This window comes from Acomys russatus, chromosome 16, assembly GCF_903995435.1.
Source record: "Acomys russatus chromosome 16, mAcoRus1.1, whole genome shotgun sequence".
In the NCBI taxonomy this organism is placed as follows: domain Eukaryota; kingdom Metazoa; phylum Chordata; class Mammalia; order Rodentia; family Muridae; genus Acomys; species Acomys russatus.
This window is the reverse complement of record NC_067152.1, coordinates 21065614-21083359: the sequence shown is the minus strand read 5'-3', so window position 1 is coordinate 21083359 and position 17746 is coordinate 21065614. Positions and strand designations below refer to the sequence as shown.

Below are 17746 nucleotides of genomic sequence, written 5' to 3'. Positions count from 1 at the left end.
TGACCTGCCAGTCCAGTGGCTCCTGGAATATCTGTTTACCTTCACTGCACCAAGTCCACTGAGGCCTGGTGAGCCCTTTGTTCCTAGTGACCCCTGGCCTAAGACGGAGAGTAGGAGTCAGAGGTCTCTCCTGCTTGCCCCCATCTAACCTGCTGTTCCCCCTCTGTCCAGGTGGACAAAACTGCTTCTGGTCTTCTGAGCATTGGCCTCCGCAAGGGTGACCGACTGGGCATGTGGGGACCCAACTCCTATGCATGGGTGCTCATTCAGTTGGCCACTGCCCAGGCAGGCATCATCCTGGTGAGAAGGGGTTTACCTGGCACAAGTGGGTGTGCAGAGGGTTGTCCTTCAAGGGGAGCCTCTTAGATACAGAACCAAACCGTTGTCTGTCTGGCTTCAGGCTTGCTAGTGCTTTCACCCAAGGCTCACCAAAGAGCCCTGGCAGAGCATAAGGTGCTGCCTTGCCCCTTCTGAGGGGAGCAGTGAGAGCATGGAACATCTGTCCAGGACACTGACACACCCTCTCTGTTCCCCCAGGTGTCTGTGAACCCAGCCTATCAGTCCACAGAACTGGAATATGTCCTCAGAAAGGTACTACTTGCTCCTGGTGAGGAAGGGGCATTTCTGATGATGTTTTATTGAGGCTCCTGGACTGAGAAAGGGCATGCTCACTAGCGTTACAGTGTCTCTCCTTAGGCCTCGTATGGCTGGAAGGAGGTCTTAGCTCCATAGACAGGGTATGGGTCAGTCATAAGGCTGATGTGGGTATCGGGAGTAGAGTGTGTGTCAGGGTAGTGTGTGTGTTTATATGTGTCTAGAGATGTGGTGTGTATGTCTTAGGACTGGTGTGTATGGGTGTAATTACATGTGCTTGGGGATGTTGTGTGTGTCTTAGGACTGGTGTGTGTGTGTGTGTGTGTGTGTGTGTGTTTGAGTGAGGTACACGGGAGTACATTGGTGTGTGTGTGTATGTTGCTACATAGGTGTGTCGGAAGAGCAACTGATTAGTGAGCGCTTCTAAGTCTGGGGCTTCCTGCTGACCACAGGTAGGGGGACTTCTCCTCCCACAGGTAGCCTGCAAAGCCATTGTGTTCCCTAAACAATTCAAGACCCAGCAATACTACAGCATTCTGAAGCAGATCTGTCCCGAGCTGGAAAAGGCCCAGCCTGGGGCCTTGAAGAGTAAGAGGTGAGTGTGTCCTGGGTTTAGAGGGATTCTTACCTCCTACCCAAGGTGAAGCTGGTGTCTTCCTGGGCTGTCTCTTAGCCAGCTGTCACCATCTTTTCTGTTTCCCAGGCTCCCAGACCTGACCACAGTCATCTCAGTGGATGCCCCTTTGCCGGGGACCCTGCTGCTGGATGATGTGGTGGCAGCCGGTAGCAAGGAACCGAATCTGGCCCAGCTGCGTTACCACCAGCAGTTCTTGTCTTGTTACGACCCCATCAACATCCAGTTTACCTCGGTAGGACAGTGGGCTCCAGTCCCAAGCCTAGATGAAACCCGTGCCCTGCCATGTGGCCTCTCCCTGGTAAGGGGAGGTGGCAGAGAAAGTTAGGAGAGCAGCACTCTTTTACTCTGGCCTCCAGCCCTCCTCTCTACCTCAGAAAATGTAACAACTTTTCTTTTCTTTTTTTTTCTTTCTTTCTTTCTTTCTTTTTTTTTTGGTCACATGCTCTTTCTGGGCCCTGTTGCTTCCAGCACAGAGCAGAGTCACAGTCACTAGGGCTCTGAGAGGCAGAACTCAAAGAGCTCACAAAAGGGAAATCAAGCCCAGACAGGGAATTTTTCCAAACCCATGCGGCCAGCTGTCGTAGAGTCCTTTGAGCCACCTTAGATGACATGTAAACGGGACAAAGACAGAGGAGTTGTGTTCTCTCTTGCATTTCTGGGTCCTAACGTCTGCCCCTGCACAGCTTACTGTGGAGAGAGAGAGAGAGAGAGAGAGAGGAGAGAGAGAGAGAGAGAGAGAGAGAGAGAGAGAGAGAGAGAGAGAGAGAGAGAGAGAGAGAGAGGAAGCTCAGGACAACTATAGCCTACTGCCTGGTCCTGCGCTCAGCTTCTCTGAACAGTGGCCAAGGACAGGAGGGAAACCCTGAGAAAAAGGACGAGCTGTCACTTGCTTATCTTCTTAGGGGACAACCGGCAGCCCCAAGGGAGCCACTCTTTCCCATCACAACATTGTCAACAACTCCAACCTGTTAGGCCAGCGTCTGAAGATGCCCACAAAGGTGAGGTTGGTACCGGGGCTTGGTGACAGTTGATACAGGCTGCCTGCGGGTATGGGGTTGGAGTGACTGAGCAAGGAGTGAGACAGCTTGCAGGGCTCCCCCTGCTGGCTGAAAGAACGGGCTCCGTGATAGACCCGGCCTCCTGTCTCTATCTCCAGACTGCTGAGGAATTGCGCTTGGTCCTGCCCAGTCCCCTGTACCACTGCTTGGGCTCCGTGGGGGGCACGATGGTGTCAGTGGTGCACGGTGCCACCCTTCTCCTGTCTTCTCCAAGCTTCAATGGCAAGAAGGCGCTGGAAGCCATCAGCAGAGAGAAGTGGGCATTGGTGGACAAGCCACCTGTGGGCGGATAAGACCCTCCAAACCCTCACTCCTGTACCCACCCACCCACCCCACCCCCTTTTCTAAGATGCTTCCTTCCTCCAACCAGGAGAGCTGGGATGGGGGATAGTGGGGATTAGAGGGCCAGGTCCCACCTGTTCTTGACTTTGGTACTTGCTGAGAGTTCATGGTGGATGAGGGAAAGGGGGGTTCCCTCTCACTTCTAAATCTAATGTTGAAGCCTTTCTTTGTGTAGAGGCACCATCCTGTATGGCACACCCACGATGTTTGTGGATATTCTGAATCAGCCAGACTTCTCCAGTTATGATTTCTCATGCATACGTGGAGGTGAGGCACTGTCAAAGGCAGCAAGCAAGGCTTGGGGCAGAGCAAGCATCCCTGGCCCTGGTGAAGCCAGGTTTTTGGTTTTGTTTTGTTTTTTAATGGAGAAGGCAGGAAAGACATTGTAGAAATGTGGGTGGCAGGGGGACAACTCTCAAGTGTCCCTGAATGCTGGGCCAATGTCAGCTTTCATGTGTTGCACCCAAGGCTCAGGGTCTCTCCCCTTTATATGAGTAAGTAAAAGGGGTTTGCCAGACCTAAAGAATGAGGAGATGTTTGAGTTTCTTGTATATTTCTCTGTGGTACTGAGGATTGAACCAGGGCCTCCTACATGCCAGGCAAGTGTTCTATAACACAACTGTGTCCCCAGCCCTCCAGGCACTGTTTTTGGAATCTCACTGCGCTGCCCAGACTGGCCTAGACTTTGAACTTGCACTCCTCCCGCCTCAGGCTCCCAAGTAACTGCCATTAAAGCCTCTCCCATCAATTCCATCGGCCCCTCTTTCTGATCCAGGTGTGATTGCTGGGTCCCCAGCGCCCCCGGAGTTGATCCGAGCCATCATCAGCAAGATGAACATGAAGGAGCTAGTGGTGAGTGGTTTTAGAGCGCCGGCGTGGCTGGTGCAGGCCAGGCCTGGAGTGGGTAGGACTGAGAAGCCACACCAGAAGCCCCGAGGTGAACTTCCAGCTTATTCCTGCTCCAGGAGGCAGGGGTGAGGCAAAACTGTGTGCGCTTATTAACTAACGCCTGGTAAGGTGCAGGACTAGGTGAGAGGGAAGTGAATGTTATACACACGTAAATTTATGTTTATAGAAATCCGGGGCAAACACGTAGCGTGGAAGGATGTGCAGCCAAGCACTGATATCCTGTTAGCACGTCCTGGCAGGCAGGGGCCGGCAGGGTTGGGGCAAGGGCCTGAAGTCCTTTCCAGCATTCAGGGTGGGCCAAGGGCTTTATGTTTGTTCCCAAATGGTGGGGAAGGCGGTAATAGAGGAATGTGGCCATGCCAGTGACCACTGTGTTTTGGCTCTGATGGACACGGGATGGGGGGGAGGTCTGCAATAGCTTCTCTGAGAGGAGCCATGGCAGGGCCCAGGCACAGTGATGTGGGGGGAGGTGCTCTGTGCCCTCCCTAGGACCCCATTGGGTGGAGCTGGAGTGGTAATGGAGAGCCCAGCGCCCCTCTGCCAGGATGTGTGTAGGTGTGGGCAGCTCTGTGCATCAGCAGAGGCTGTGGGAGAAGGTGTACATGGTGGGGGGAAAGTCAGTAGTCTCTCCAGCAGAAGGCAGTCACCAGGACTGGCTGGGTCAGGACCTGCAGTGAGGGAAGGGTAGGTAAGACAGAGGATCTGATTGTCCCTCAAGAGGCGGTGTCATGGGAGATAGCAGCACCCTGGCTGGAATCTCTAAAGGCAGACAGACAAGGGATGGCCTCCCTTCCTGGTCCCCCCACCTGTTCAATGGCGGCCGGCTTTCTTGGACCTCTTGGTGGGGGATTTGCAGCTGCGGAGGGCATCTGTCTCACGAATACGCTGACCCTTGAACTTGGCTGGTGAGGAGCAGGTAGCATCCGGTCGGGATGTCTTGGCTTCCAACCAACTGCAAAGATAAAGAGTTGCTGGGCTTGGGGGAAGCTGGGTTGGGACTGCTTTGGGGAAGGGATAGCGAGCAGGATGAACTGTGGCCTTAGGGGGGAAAACATCTGGAGCTGTCATTTTCATTTGACAAATGATAAAATGGAGCCACTCAGTTCCAGATCTACTAGGTAGCTGACTAGGGCATATATCTGGGCTGTCCTACTGCGGGACCATCGTGTGAAGGAGAGACTGGGGGGGGGTGTTATGCGGAGGGATATTCTCACCGCCGAAGGCCACGGAGCTGGCAGGTGCATTTCCATGGGTTGTTGGTGAGCGTGAGGGTCTCCAGGTTGTCAAAGGGGAAGGAGGAAGGCAATTGGTTCAGCCGATTGTTCTCCAGGTGGATGTGTTTCAGTGTGGTCACACCCGCGAAGGCACCATCTGAGAACTGGAGGTAAGGAAGGGGGAAGTGAGCACCTCTATTCCAGGCTCCAGACTCGCCTGGCTCTTTCCTCAGAGGACCAAGGATTTTCCCCTGGATGCGCGCACTGGCCTGTTGAGGAGCTGCAATTTTCCAACCAGAATGACCAAGTAGTCTGGATGGCGTAACCCGCGACACCTTTTTTTTTTTTTTTTTTTTTTTTTGAGATGGAAGGTATCCTTTCCAATATGTAGATGGAAAATGGAAAAAGTCCAGTCTTTTGGCCAGGGTCACCTAGCCAGTAAACAGTAGCTGCAGGGACCACACCCTGCCCACTCCACACCTCCTGGGCAGCATCCTTCCTACACAAACACTGGGTCTGGGGAGCAACCAGACTTGGCTCTGAGACCCCAGGCGGGCACACAGTGAACCTGGTCAGTGTTTGGTGGGATGGGCAGTGGGCCCAGGCTCCTCACATCCCCAGGGTTCTGGGATTCCCGCCCCCCCCCCCTTCCCTTGCACTGTTCTTATTACTCCTCTGGTCTCTGCCAGATGCTATTTGTGGAGGCACCTTGTTGGGGACTTTGGCCAGGATGAACAGCTCCAGAGGAAATGTTGTATTGGCGCCCTCATGCCAGCTCCTTCACAGTTCTTCTCTGGCCTCCTCATGCCCAGCCAGGCCCCCCGGTGCTGTTCTAGTGCCCACCGTTCTGGCATGCCCAGCTAGACCCCCCGGTGCTGTTCTAATGCCCACCGTTCTGGCATGCCCAGCCAGGCCCCCCGGTGCTGTCCTACCATCCACTGTTCTGGCATTAGGTTGGTCTTCCTTCAGCTGGGGGGCGAGACCAGGCTGAAGAAGACCCACCCAGAAGGCTCCATCTACCCAGACAAAGGTTGCCCTCTGCCCAAATTAGCTTCTGCCCTCAGCTCCCTGCTTGTGACCTCTCTCACAGCCCAGGTTGCGATGTGGCATTCACTAGAAACAAAACTGTCCTCTATCTTGTTCTGGTCCCTGCTCAAACCTCCTGGCTAAAACTGTACCGGCGTGATTTTCTAGTTTAGCCCCACTTGGCTACACTGAGCATCCCCCAGGAGGAAGGACTAAGAAAGATGCAGGAGCTTGGGGACCGGGGAAGGCAAAAGTCAACAAGCTGTCTCGGGTACAGTGAGACAGTCAGTCTGTTCTGTGAGGAGACCCCTGGGGGCTTGTGCCAAGGATAGCGTATGTTTGTTCGTGTGCAGGGGCCTGCATGAGCGCTAAGCCTGCACTTTGGTGAGCCTTTGTGGTCTTGGTGCCTCAGTTTCCCTGCTCAGTTGAAATGGACCTGAGATGGCAATAAAAAATTAAGTGTGTTTGGGCCCACGGAGGGGATGGGGCATCCATCTATCAGGGTCTCTGGGGGTGTGGAAGAAGTCTCCGCTCCCCCACTCATCCTCATCCTCGAGCCCCTCAGTTTACCTTAGCCATCACGGGCCAGTCCCCACAGGGAACAGGGTCTCTTTGTGTTCTTTCGGCTTCTCTGGAAGGTGCCTCAATAGACAAACCTTCCTTTATGGGATGGTAGGCTTACATGGAGACTGGGAAAAACGGCAGAGGAGGGGTGGAAAGCCAACAGGAAGGAGGTGTCTGCTGCTCACCGTGGGGCTTGGGGCAGATGCCTCCCAGGGAGGCCATTTGTGGGACCTGAACAGCCCCATCTCTTGTAAGGAGGAGTCCCGAGGGAGCACTGCAGAGAAGCAGGGTGACCAGATGAAGGAGAGATGGAGAGAGAGAGAGAGAGAGAGAGAGAGAGAGAGAGAGAGAGAGAGAGAGAAGAGGAGAGAGGAGAGAGGAGAGGGGGCAAGGCTCCTTGCTTTGGTGATAATCTGAGGGGTAAGGACTCCGGGAGGAGGGTGTGCTGCCCCACGTGGTGCTAGAGTGGCATCTGGGAGAAGTGCAGCCAGGGCACTCACCTTCTCCAGGTTGGTGCTGTCCAGCCAGAGGCTCTCCAGGTATCTGCCGAAGGACTGGAAGGCGTTGTCGGGGATGCTCTTGAGAGGGTTGTGGGATAGCTTCAGCTCCTCTACCACCCGGAGTTTGCTCAGGGCAGCCGAGGGGTAGCTAGACAGCTGGTTCTTGTCCAGGTGGAACTTGGCAAGGTTCTCCACATCATCCAGGGAACCCGGCTGCAGGGAACTGAGGGCGTTGTCTGACAGGTAGAGCCAGCGCAGGTCCTTGGCACCCTGGAAGGCTCCAGCACGCAGTTCTCGGATTTTGTTGTTGTTGAGCTGCAAGATGAAGAGATTGACCAGAGGGGAGAGCAGCCCCCGGGGCAGCTCCGACACCTTGTTGTGGTCTAGATAGAGGTAAGTGAGTTCAGTCAGATCATCGAAGGCTCCAGCTCGCAGCACCCGGATGTCATTGTGGGACAGGTACAGATAGATGAGCTGCTTCAGGCCCCGGAAGGCACCAGCGGCCACCTCGCGGATGTTGCAGTGCTGCAGGTGCAGCGAGACCAGGTTCGGCATGGTCCGAAAGGAGTTGGCAGCCAGCACTGGGAAGTTGTTGCGCTGGAGGTTGAGCAGTTTGGTCGACTCTGATACCTTGGGGATCTTCTGCAGCCCCACCTTGTCGCAGATGACATGCTGCAGGTCGCCATGGCAGTGGCAGTTTTGGGGGCAGGCGGCCAGCGCCGGCAGGAGTATGGTGAGGAAGCCCAGACTGAATAAGAGCATGCGGGCCATGGTCGGGACGCCTGTAGCCAGGACTAGGGGCTAAGGCAGCAACAAGTCCTCGACTCTCTCAGGTCTCCGGCCCATTTATAGGGCCGCCCTGACCGCAATTGGCGGTGGGGCCAGCTACTACGTGGACCGGCGAAGCCACTGATTTAACCCTCTCCCACCCAGAGATGCGCCCCTGTCCCCTCAATGGCTAGGGGGTACTTTCCACAACAGGCGACCATGTGTAGGGTTGAGGACCCTGCCCCTGAGCCCCAACTCCTTGCTTCCTGCTTACAGACGCTATGCTCCACCTCGCCCTACCCTCCTGTACCTGGACCCCCACTCCGAGGGAGGGCGGTAATAGGTGTGTCGAGGGCCTCTGAGTTTCCACTGGGCAGAAGGAGGCGTTCCCAGAACTTATTTATTTGCTCAAGTTTGAGTCTCCACGTCCCCCTCCCCCATACACCCTTGGCAGACAGGTCACCCAGGACTCTGGGAGGGAGGAAGTGGGGCCCGACAGCCGGATGCGTCTCGCTGCGGTCGGCCAGCCAGCGGCGCTTTAATGGGGCTGTTGTGCCCTGCAGGCGGAGCGTGAGAGCTGCTGTGGGTCTGGCTCTTGCTTCTGGGTAGACCTTCCTCAGTTCACCCCAAGGAGATGGGCGAGCTGCTTGATGATGCTAGTTGACAATGGTGCGCTTGCCTCTGCCTCTTCTCGGAGCCCGTGGCACCAGGCCTGTAGGATCCCCCCCACCCCCCCCCCCCGCCAATGGTGGGCTTCTCCATGACCCCCTCTCTCTTAGCTCTGGGCTTCTTATTCTGTCCTTTGCGCCCTCATTCCCTTTTCTGGGGCTGAAGGCTAAACAGAAAAGTGGGAACTGGTGTGTGTGGGGGGAGTGAACCACAAGCCTGGCAACACACCTGGAGACCACAGGCCACTGAACAAGCTTCTTTACTCATCCTCCTTAATCTCCCCCAAATATCCCATCTCCGGATCCCCAGTGGTGAGGACCCACCCCTAAGGGGGGGGGGTGGTCTCCGAGTGGCAGCCTAGTGGCGCCAATCTGTACTTGGCAGAAACCAGACCTGGGCAATGACCCCAGGACTGTATGAGCTAGTGGGAGGTGGGGTGCTGGCTGGAGGCGACCAACCCTGGCTACTTGGGCAGCCAGATGCTAGGTTGTGGGCGGCCCGCCCTAGTGGACCAGGCTTCTATTCACTTGCCAGCCACAGTGTCTGGAGTCCTGTGGAGGAGGGAGGGTGAGCAGGCAGGTTACAGCTTTGGGCCAGGGGGAGCTCTGGTTTGCCTGGCAAGAGAGGCTGTCTGTTTTGCGGAGGTAGTAGAGGACCCATACCCCCAACTGTGCCAGAACCACACCCCATGATGGTTTGGAGGAATGGAGGCCACCACAGAGACCTGATAGAGCACAGGGGATCTAGACCTACACATGGCACCCAATACATAGCTGTGAGACTTGGTCTCCAAGCCCTTCTTACTCCTCGCCTCTAGAATGGGGGTATGTGTAGGTCATTCTTGGCCTAGAACAGTCTCTGATAGTATTTAGGCTGGCTGCTAGCTCTTCTGTTGCACAGGATGTTCTAACAACGGGAGGTTGCAGCGAGGTGCCATGGGCCTTTTAAATTCCTGCTCTGGTTGTTGTTGTTGTTGTTGTTGTTGTTATTATTATTATTATTATTATTATTATTATTATTATTATTATTATATGAAAATAAATGCACAGAAAAGGTCTCTGGAGACCAAGCACTTGTCCCAGGTTGGAGAGGAGTTGGGTCTGTGTGTCCATACCACTACCAGCTAGCTCAACCGAGGCAGGCTGGCTTTCTCATCAAGTTTATGAGGCCTCTGGCTAGGAAGAGGAGTGAGGTGGGGTGGGGACAGAGGATGTTGTGGCCTAAAATCAAGAAGGTAGGATCAAAGCAACCTGGGGACGGGAGAAAAGAAGTGTGGGTGCTAGCGATGCCAGAAGCCACGGGCGCCACAGGGGAATGCCAGAATCCTGGCCACGAGAGATTGCCTTCTATTCTCAATTTTGTTTCAGACCAGGGGCCCTGCAGAGATCTGCACTTCTGGCTCCTGGCCTCTGGCTCTTGTCCCCTCACCTCACTTCTCACCACTCAGCCGCCTAGATAGGGAAGGTCACGTCAGCCCTCTGCTGTCACTCAGTCCCCTCCAAAGCAGTCTTTTTGGCCCCTCTAGGTTGTTTACGGAACCACAGAGAACAGTCCGGTGACCTTCATGAACTTCCCCGAGGACACCCTGGAGCAGAAGGCTCAAACTGTGGGCAGAGTGATGCCTCACACAGAGGTGAGCACCCCCCCCCAGCCTCTCCCCTTCCCCGACGGACTCCCTCAGAGCCTACCTCCCACCACTTGAGGGCAGTTAGGGCTTCCCATCAGACATGCAGACAGCTCCCTCAAATAGAGAGAGGGCTTCGACATGGGGGCTCGCTGGCCCTGGCCCTGATCTGTGGCCTGAAGCAGGAAAGGGAAGAGCTGGGACAGCAGCCCTGAGCAGCCGCCAGCCGAACCTCTCCTCAGCCACCCTTCCTGTCTGAGGTGTGTTTTTGCCAAGCCCACTGTCTGTCTTGGGGCAGCTAGGCCAGTCTCAAAAAGGAGCCAGAACACAGAGCTTTTTTTCCCCCCTTATGCAGCTTTCTTTCCCCCCACCAACCCCCCCCCCCCCCGGGAGCCCATGCCTCTCACTTTTCTTTTGTCTGAGCATAAACTTTACTTTCCCAAGCTGTCCCTTGAAGGTCCCTCACACTCAAAGGCCCCAGAACACTCCTCAGACTCAGACTCCTAGCTGTGGTTCCTCTCTGGCTCCAACCACGTAGCTCTGTTCAGAGATTACTGAGTGGAGGATGCCTGTGCACACACACACACACACACTCGCTCCCCTGGTTCTCCACAGCTTCTCTCTCTGCTGCCCTCTTTGGGATGCACCCTGGGGCTTGTCAGGGAGACATCCTTCTCTTCATCCCCAATCTGCAGACATGGAAGCGCCCAGACCCGCCCTCCCTTGGCACATTGGCTGTGGCTCTTTGTCTTCTAGGATTTTCAGTTCAGGGTCTCCCTCCCCTGATCACGTGGCTTCAGCTTTTTGCTACCTTGTGGGAACAGAGGGGAGACAGTGGCCTTCCTTCCTTTCTTTGGCATCCGGCATGGCACTCTTCAGGCCTTCTTCAAGGCTGCTCACTGCCCAGCCCTGTCCTCAGGGCCCTGTGTAAAAATACAGCCAGAGCAGGAATCTTAAAAAACGTGCAGCACCCCCCCCCCCAACACACACACACATACCCTCCCCGTGGTGGTCCAAGCCCAGCCAGTCTCTGCATGGTAAGAGGTCTATCCCAGCCTCTCTTTTCTTTCCCTGGCCTGGGATGAGGACAGCCAGCAGCTTCATTTTCTGGGAGGTTGAGGTGGGAGAAGAAAGCCAAGCATCCCCATACCCAGCGAGTCCATCTCCATACAAGAGAGCGGGAGGTTCAAGCTGGAAACTGACCTATCCCAGGCCCAGATCGTGAACATGGAGACGGGGGAGCTGAGCAAGCTGAACACGCCTGGGGAGCTGTACATCCGAGGATACTGCGTCATGCAGGGCTACTGGGGCGAGCCGCAGAAGACCTTCGAAACGGTTGGACAAGACAAGTGGTATCGGACAGGGTGAGACGGCGGCGAGATGATGTGGACACCGTGGCTACCAAGTGGGGCTGGGGTTCTAAGGCTGAGCTAGGAAAACCAAAGCTGCACAGGGAGGATATGGGAGTTGACAGGATCCCTCTTGTCAGAGAGACTTGGTTTCCAAAATATGTGTGTGTGTGTGTGTGTAGCTTATTCGTAGAGCTCTTGGATGCCATGTGTGAAACCACAGATTCTATGGGGTTGTTTGGGGGGGGGGGTGGAGAAAACTCCCCTCCCTCCAAGGCTTGCTGGAGGCATAGCTTAGGTTCTAGTGGCCCTATCTAGTATGCATGAGGTCAGGGTTCACTTTCAGCGCCACATGGCCTACATGATGAACATGCCTGTAACCCCAGTACTTGGTAGGGAGGAGTAGTAAGATCAGGGGTTCAAGGTCATCTTTAGCTACATAGTGAGTTGAGAGCCAACCTGAGCCACGGGAGACCTGGTGTCCAGTAATGGAAAGAAATTGGATTGTAGATGCAGTTTGGCAGGTAGAGTGCTGTTTGTCTAGTGTGCACGTAGCCCTCGCTTCTATCCCTCGTGTCACACAGCCCTGGGTATGGTAGCGCCTACGTTTGTAATCCTAGTGTGTGCGTGGAAGCAAGCGTATTAAAAGTTCCTCGGGAGGCAGAGGCAGGTGGGTCTCTGAGTTCGAGGCCAGTCTGGTCTACAGAGCTAGTCTAGGACAGCCCAGGCTACACACGGAGAAACCCTGTCTCGAAAAACAAAACAAACCAAACAAACAAACAAAAAGTATTAAAAGTTCAAGGTCTTGAGAACAACAATAACAAATTTCCCTAGGTCAAAGTGTGTGTCAAGAGGGTGAACCTGGGCTGGAGAGATGGCTCAGAGGTTATAAGAGCACTGACTGCTCTTCCAGAGGTCCTGAGTTCAGTTCCCTACATGGTGGCTCACAACCGTCTACAATGTGATCTGATGCCCTCTCCTGGCCTGCTGGTGTACATGCAGGCAGAACTCTGTATACATAATAAATAAATACATCTTAAAAAAAAAAGAGGATGAACCCACTTCTCCCAGAGCTAAGACAGCAGGACAGCACACTGCACTTGGAACCCCCAGAATCTGAGCCAGTTTTTAGTGCATTGTTTATTAATCAAACACAGGAACCTCTGAAAAAGCAGCCAGAAAGAACTCTTAACCGCTGAGCCATCTCCCCGCCCCTAGATTTCTTTTCTTCCTCCCCCCCACCCCCAGAGATTGGGACTGACCCCAGGGCCTTGTGTTTGCCAGGCAAGTGCTCTACTACTGAGCTAAATTCCCAACCCCTATGTATGTCATTTATCAGCCTTGCATATACCCAGAACACACCTGCTATGCGCTGGTGACGGCACATAGCAACCTGAGGGGCCAGCAGGAAACAAGATGAGGAGGGGCCTGCTTCTTCTTCCTGCCGCGTGCCTGCTTGAAGGAGGCGGATAATTTCAGACATCAAAAGAATCAAATGGGGCCACAGGAGAGGAAGTGGCTGTGGTGGAAAGAGGGTTTTCTTAGAGCAGGGTCAGAGAAGGCCCTTGGAGACATTTGAGCTGAGATCGAAATGATTTAAAAAGAAGCCAGCTCTAAAGGTAAAACAACCTATAAATAGGGACCCTGAGAGGTGATAGGCAGGCGCCGTGCTGATCTTTTCTTCCTTCCTCCAGACTAGCCTGTAGGCTCCAGAGGCGGCTTTTCCCCCACCTGCTGGGACTCCTAGAGTCTAGAGCAGTGGGGGACACATAGCAGATGCTCAATAAATGTTTTTGTTTGTTTCTTTTGTTTTGTTTTACTTATTTTGTTGTTGTTGTTGCTTGAGACAGGGTCTCTCTGTGTTAGCCTTGGCTGTCCTGGACTCGCTTTGTAGACCAGGCTAGCCTCGAACTCACAGCGATCCGCCTGCCTCTGCCTCCCGAGTTCTTCAATGAATGTTTGTTTTGTGACGGAGTCAACAAGTGAGCTAGTGGGCTAGCCCAGTATAGCCGAGGCGAGAGGCTGCTCTTGGGGTTTTTTTTTTTTTGTCACAGAGACATCGCCTCGATGGATGAGCAGGGTTTCTGCAAGATCGTAGGCCGCTCTAAGGACATGATCATCCGGGGAGGCGAGAACATCTACCCCGCGGAGCTGGAGGACTTCTTCCACAGACACCCCCAGGTGCAGGAAGTGCAGGTGAGGTCCTGGAACCCACTGAGGCCTCGGATTGGCTGATGGACAGGAAGGGGCGTGCCTTAGGTTTCTATCGCTCTGATAAAGCGGTGACTAAAAGCAACTTGGGGGTGGGGGTGGGGTTATTTCATCTCACACTACCATCAGCAAAGAGAAGTTGGGGCTGGGATTCAAGGCAGGAACCCGGAAGCAGGAACTGAAGGAGTGCTGCTTACTGGCTTGCCCCGCCCTCTTTTTTCTTTTTTGTTTTTTTTTAAATTACAAGCAGGACTGCAAACCCAGAGGTGGGTGGCACCACCCACAATGAGTCATCGCCTCTCACACCCATTAGCAATCAAGAAAATGCAGCATAGGCCAAAATGGAGGGGGCATTTTCTTAGTTGAGGTGCTTTCCTTCCGAACGACCCTAGCCTGTGTCAGGTTGACATCACAAAAACCTAGCCAGCCCAGGTTTGACATCTGACCTTTGACAGGTGGTGGGGGTGAAGGACGAGCGGATGGGGGAAGAAATCTGCGCTTGCATCCGGCTAAAGAGTGGGGAGACCATCACAGAGGAGGAGATCAAAGCTTTCTGCAAAGGGAAGGTGGGAGCCCCAGTCACCCTCCCTCCCTCCGTCAATCACTCACCTCTCCCTGCCAGGCATCCTGGGTGGGGGTGGGGTGGTGCTGCCCCCGTGATGGACACAACTCCCAGCCAAGGGGGCGCTCTGACCAGTGCCCAGCCTCACGCTTGCTTTTCCTCTCTGGCCTGTAGATCTCCCACTTTAAGATTCCTAGATACATCGTGTTTGTTGAAGACTATCCTCTCACCATCTCAGGAAAGGTCGGTAAAATGAAGGGGATTGGAGGGGAGGGGCAGCGTGGGGTGAAGGCCAGGTGCTCCTTATTTGTTTTTTCTTCTTCAATAATGAGCCTGTGAGCTCGGCCGGCCTCCTCCGTAGGAGGACCAAGAAGTCACTTTGCCCTGGTTTGGCTTTCTTGGGTTTAGCTCTTGTCTACCTCCCCCACTGCCGTTCCCAGGCAAACCTGGGATGGTTGGTTACCATAGCACCACAGTGCAGACTCACACTCTCGTCTCTCTCTTCTAGATACAGAAATTCAAACTCCGAGAGCGGATGGAACAACATCTAAAACTGTGAAGCAAAGGAGGGTCCTGGACCCAGCCGCTCCCAGAGCCCTTCAGTCGTCCCACACAAAGGAGGGTCCTCCCAGCCCCTCCCAGAGCCCCTTAGTCCTCCCACACAAAGGAGGGTCCTCCCAGTCCCTCCCAGAACCCCTCAGTCCTCCCACACAAAGGAGGGTCCTCCCAGCCCCTCTCAGCCCTCCCAGCCCCTCTGCAGTCCTCCCACACAAAGGGGGCTCCTTCCAGCCCTCTATAGCCCTCCTCATGCCTCTTGTCATCTTTGTGACTTAACATAAAGAGCTCACTGTTTGGCCAGAGTCTATCTAGCTGGTCTGCTCTCTCTGCAGCTCCTATGGAAGGGAGAGAGGAAGAGGGAAGCCAGCTCCTTCAGACCTAATCCTTCAGGCACTTTGCAGCACATAATCTACTTAATCTAAGCCTCACCCTGCGCCCTTGAAATTCCAAGTGCTCCCCCTCTTTTTTTCTTTGTCGTCTTTTTTTTTTTTTTTTTTTTGAGACAGAATCTTGACGAAGTGTACTGCTAGTATTCACTATGTAGATCAGGCTGGTTTTGAACTCACAGAGATCTCATTGCCTCTGCCCCTGGAGTGCTGGGATCAAAGTTTTCTGTGTTACCATGCCTGGCTCCATTTTTGTTTTTGTTTTTTGTAAGCTTTACTCATTTAATCTTTTTTTTTTTTTTTTTCTTTTCAAAGTGTTGCCATGGGTTAGTCCAGAAATAACTCTTTGGTTTTGTTTGTTTCCCAATGTTGGGAATCTTAAAGCTCCCGCTGCCCCCACATGCTAGATCAGAACTTTTCCACTGACCTACACTCCCACTTCAATAATTACTCATTTTATTTGAAATAACAGCTTTGAGGGTTGGAAAGAGGACTAGTTGTTAAGAGGACTGGCTGCTCTTCCAGAAGATTCAAGTTTGATTCTTAGCGTCTACATTTGGCAGCTCATAACCACCTTTAACTCCAGCTCCAGAGAATCGCTGCCCTCTTCTGAGGGCACCCCACCCCCAACACACGCTATATGCTTACATAGACACATGCAAATAAAAAATAAATCTGTAAAATAACAGCTTTATTGAGCTATAACTTATACCCCATCCAGCTCGCCTATTTTAAAGAACATTTCCCGCAGGATTTTTTATTTGAATATATGTATAACCAGCACCAAGCCAACTTTATATATCGCTACCACAGCTGGGGCGGTGGTGGCGCACGCTTTTAATCCCAGCACTCGGGAGGCAGAGGCAGGCGGATCTCTGAGTTCGAGGCCAGCCTGGTCTACAGAATGAGTTCCAGGACAGCCAAGGCTACACAGAGAAACCTTATCTCGGAAATACAAAAACAACGTAAAAAACCAACCAACCAAACAAACAAAAAATTGTCATCACCTCCTAAAAAGACTCCGGAAGGGCTGGAGAGATGGGTTAGTGTTAATAGCACTGGCTGCTCTAGTAGCAGACCGGGGTTTGTTTCCCAGCACCCAAATGGTGGTTGGTAACCATCCATAATTCCGATTCCAGGAGATTCTGCACCCTCTTCCAGTCTCTGTGGGCTACCTGGTGGGCACACAATGCTCACACATACATACAGGCAAAACACTGGTCTACATTAAGCTTTGTTGTTGTTGTTGTTTGCCCCCAGAGATAGGGTTTCTCTGTGTAGCCTTGGCTGTCCTGGAACTCACTGTGTGGATCAGGATGGCCTCAAACTCAGATCTTCCTGCTTCTACTTCCTGATTGCTGGGATTAAAGATGGCTGAGAGGGGCTGGAGAGATGGCTCAGTGGTTAAGGGCATGGGCTGCTCTTCCAGAGGTCCTGAGTTCAATTCCCAGCAACCACATGGTGGCTCCCAACCATCTATAATGTGATCTGGTGCCCTCTTCTGGCATGCAGGTGTACATGCAGGCAGAACACTGTGTACATAATAAATACATCTCTTAAACCACATGGTGGTTCATGACCATCTCTAATGAGGTCTGGTGCCCTATACTGGTGTGGAGATAGAACACTGTATATGTAATAAATAAACAAATCTTAAAAAAAAAAAAAGATGTGCACCACTGTTGGGGAAAAAGCAAAAGAAATTTATTCTAAGTATTAGCATTTTGTTTTCAGACTCCATTTGATCATAGAGAGAAACTACATTCAAGGTCCTTGGCCCTAGGGGAGCTGGGGACTTTCCGATAGCTGAACAGCGTCTGCTGCAAGGAAACAGTTGTCTGAGTTCACCATCTCAGGGACAACTTGTAAGGACACAGTTGTCTGAATCCAGACATCTCAGGGACAACTTGCTGACAGGGTCAAACTAAGTTTATATTCACAGGCCCAGGAACCTACTCCTACCCTGATTGGTGGAAACTCCCTTGCTGAACCCCTTATGATTGGCCAATGCTACAACCTACCCCTGCTCCCCCTCACTTTAGGGTTTCATCCTTTAAATACACTGTTCAACATCCCTTCAGGGTTGCAGTTCGGCTCCCAAGTCTGTTCCGTGGCCCTGATCGATCAATGGCGGCTTGATTACAATCAATTTTGTTATCTGCATTGACCTGGTGTTTGAGGTGCCAAGTCCAAAACCAAATAAACAAAAGAAACCTTATATTTATAGTACTTCATCTTTTCTAACCAACCTACTTTTTATTTTATTCTACAATTTTTGATTAATGCACCTGGGATTTCTCTAATAAACAGATCCTGCTTCAAAAAACCTCAAAACAAGGGGCTGGAGAGATGGCTCAGAGGTTAAGAGCACTGGCTGTTCTTCCAAAGGTCCTGAGTTCAATTCCCAGCAACCACATGGTGGCTCACAACCGTCTGTAATGAGATCTGGTGCCCTCTTCTGGTGCGCAGGTGTACATGCAGGCAAAACGCTGTATATAATAAATAAATCTTTAAAAAAACAAAACAAGCGGATGGCTGTGAGTTCAAGGCCAGCCTGGTCTACAAAATCCAGGACAGCCAAGGCTAACACAGAGAGACCCTGTCTCCAAAAACCAAAAACCAAACCAAAACAAAACAAAAATCCCAAAACAATGACCTCAAAAAAAGCAGAATGATTTAAGACATGGGACAAGACTGGGTAAAGGTCAGTGGCCTACTGGTGAATAGCTAGTCTTCACGGTTCTTGGCAGGTCACTTGTTTTTGTTTTGTTTTTT

At 52.8% G+C, this 17746-nt stretch overlaps 2 protein-coding genes across 2 annotated transcripts in view; one reads left to right on the top strand and one right to left on the bottom strand.

Moving 5' to 3' along the window:
* Acsf2 (acyl-CoA synthetase family member 2) overlaps nt 1-14596 on the top strand; it is a 38873-nt gene extending 24277 nt beyond the window's left edge. The window contains exons 3-16 of the mRNA XM_051158338.1: nt 172-300; nt 538-591; nt 1071-1189; nt 1298-1463; nt 2134-2229; nt 2388-2545; nt 2807-2898; nt 3407-3483; nt 9807-9914; nt 11118-11269; nt 13309-13450; nt 13921-14031; nt 14202-14270; nt 14536-14596. Of these exons, the coding sequence (XP_051014295.1) occupies nt 172-300; nt 538-591; nt 1071-1189; nt 1298-1463; nt 2134-2229; nt 2388-2545; nt 2807-2898; nt 3407-3483; nt 9807-9914; nt 11118-11269; nt 13309-13450; nt 13921-14031; nt 14202-14270; nt 14536-14586 (1524 nt within the window). The 3' untranslated portion in view covers nt 14587-14596. The remainder of the gene's footprint in view (nt 1-171; nt 301-537; nt 592-1070; nt 1190-1297; nt 1464-2133; nt 2230-2387; nt 2546-2806; nt 2899-3406; nt 3484-9806; nt 9915-11117; nt 11270-13308; nt 13451-13920; nt 14032-14201; nt 14271-14535) is intronic.
* Chad (chondroadherin) lies at nt 4019-8340 on the bottom strand. Its single transcript, XM_051158337.1, has 4 exons — nt 6845-8340; nt 4755-4918; nt 4347-4492; nt 4019-4208 (listed from the first exon to the last, which is right to left on the bottom strand). Exons 1-3 carry the CDS (start codon nt 7613-7615, stop codon nt 4351-4353), a joined length of 1077 nt encoding a protein of 358 aa, XP_051014294.1. The 5' UTR covers nt 7616-8340; the 3' UTR covers nt 4019-4208; nt 4347-4350.
* Nucleotides 14597-17746: the final 3150 nt, after the last annotated feature.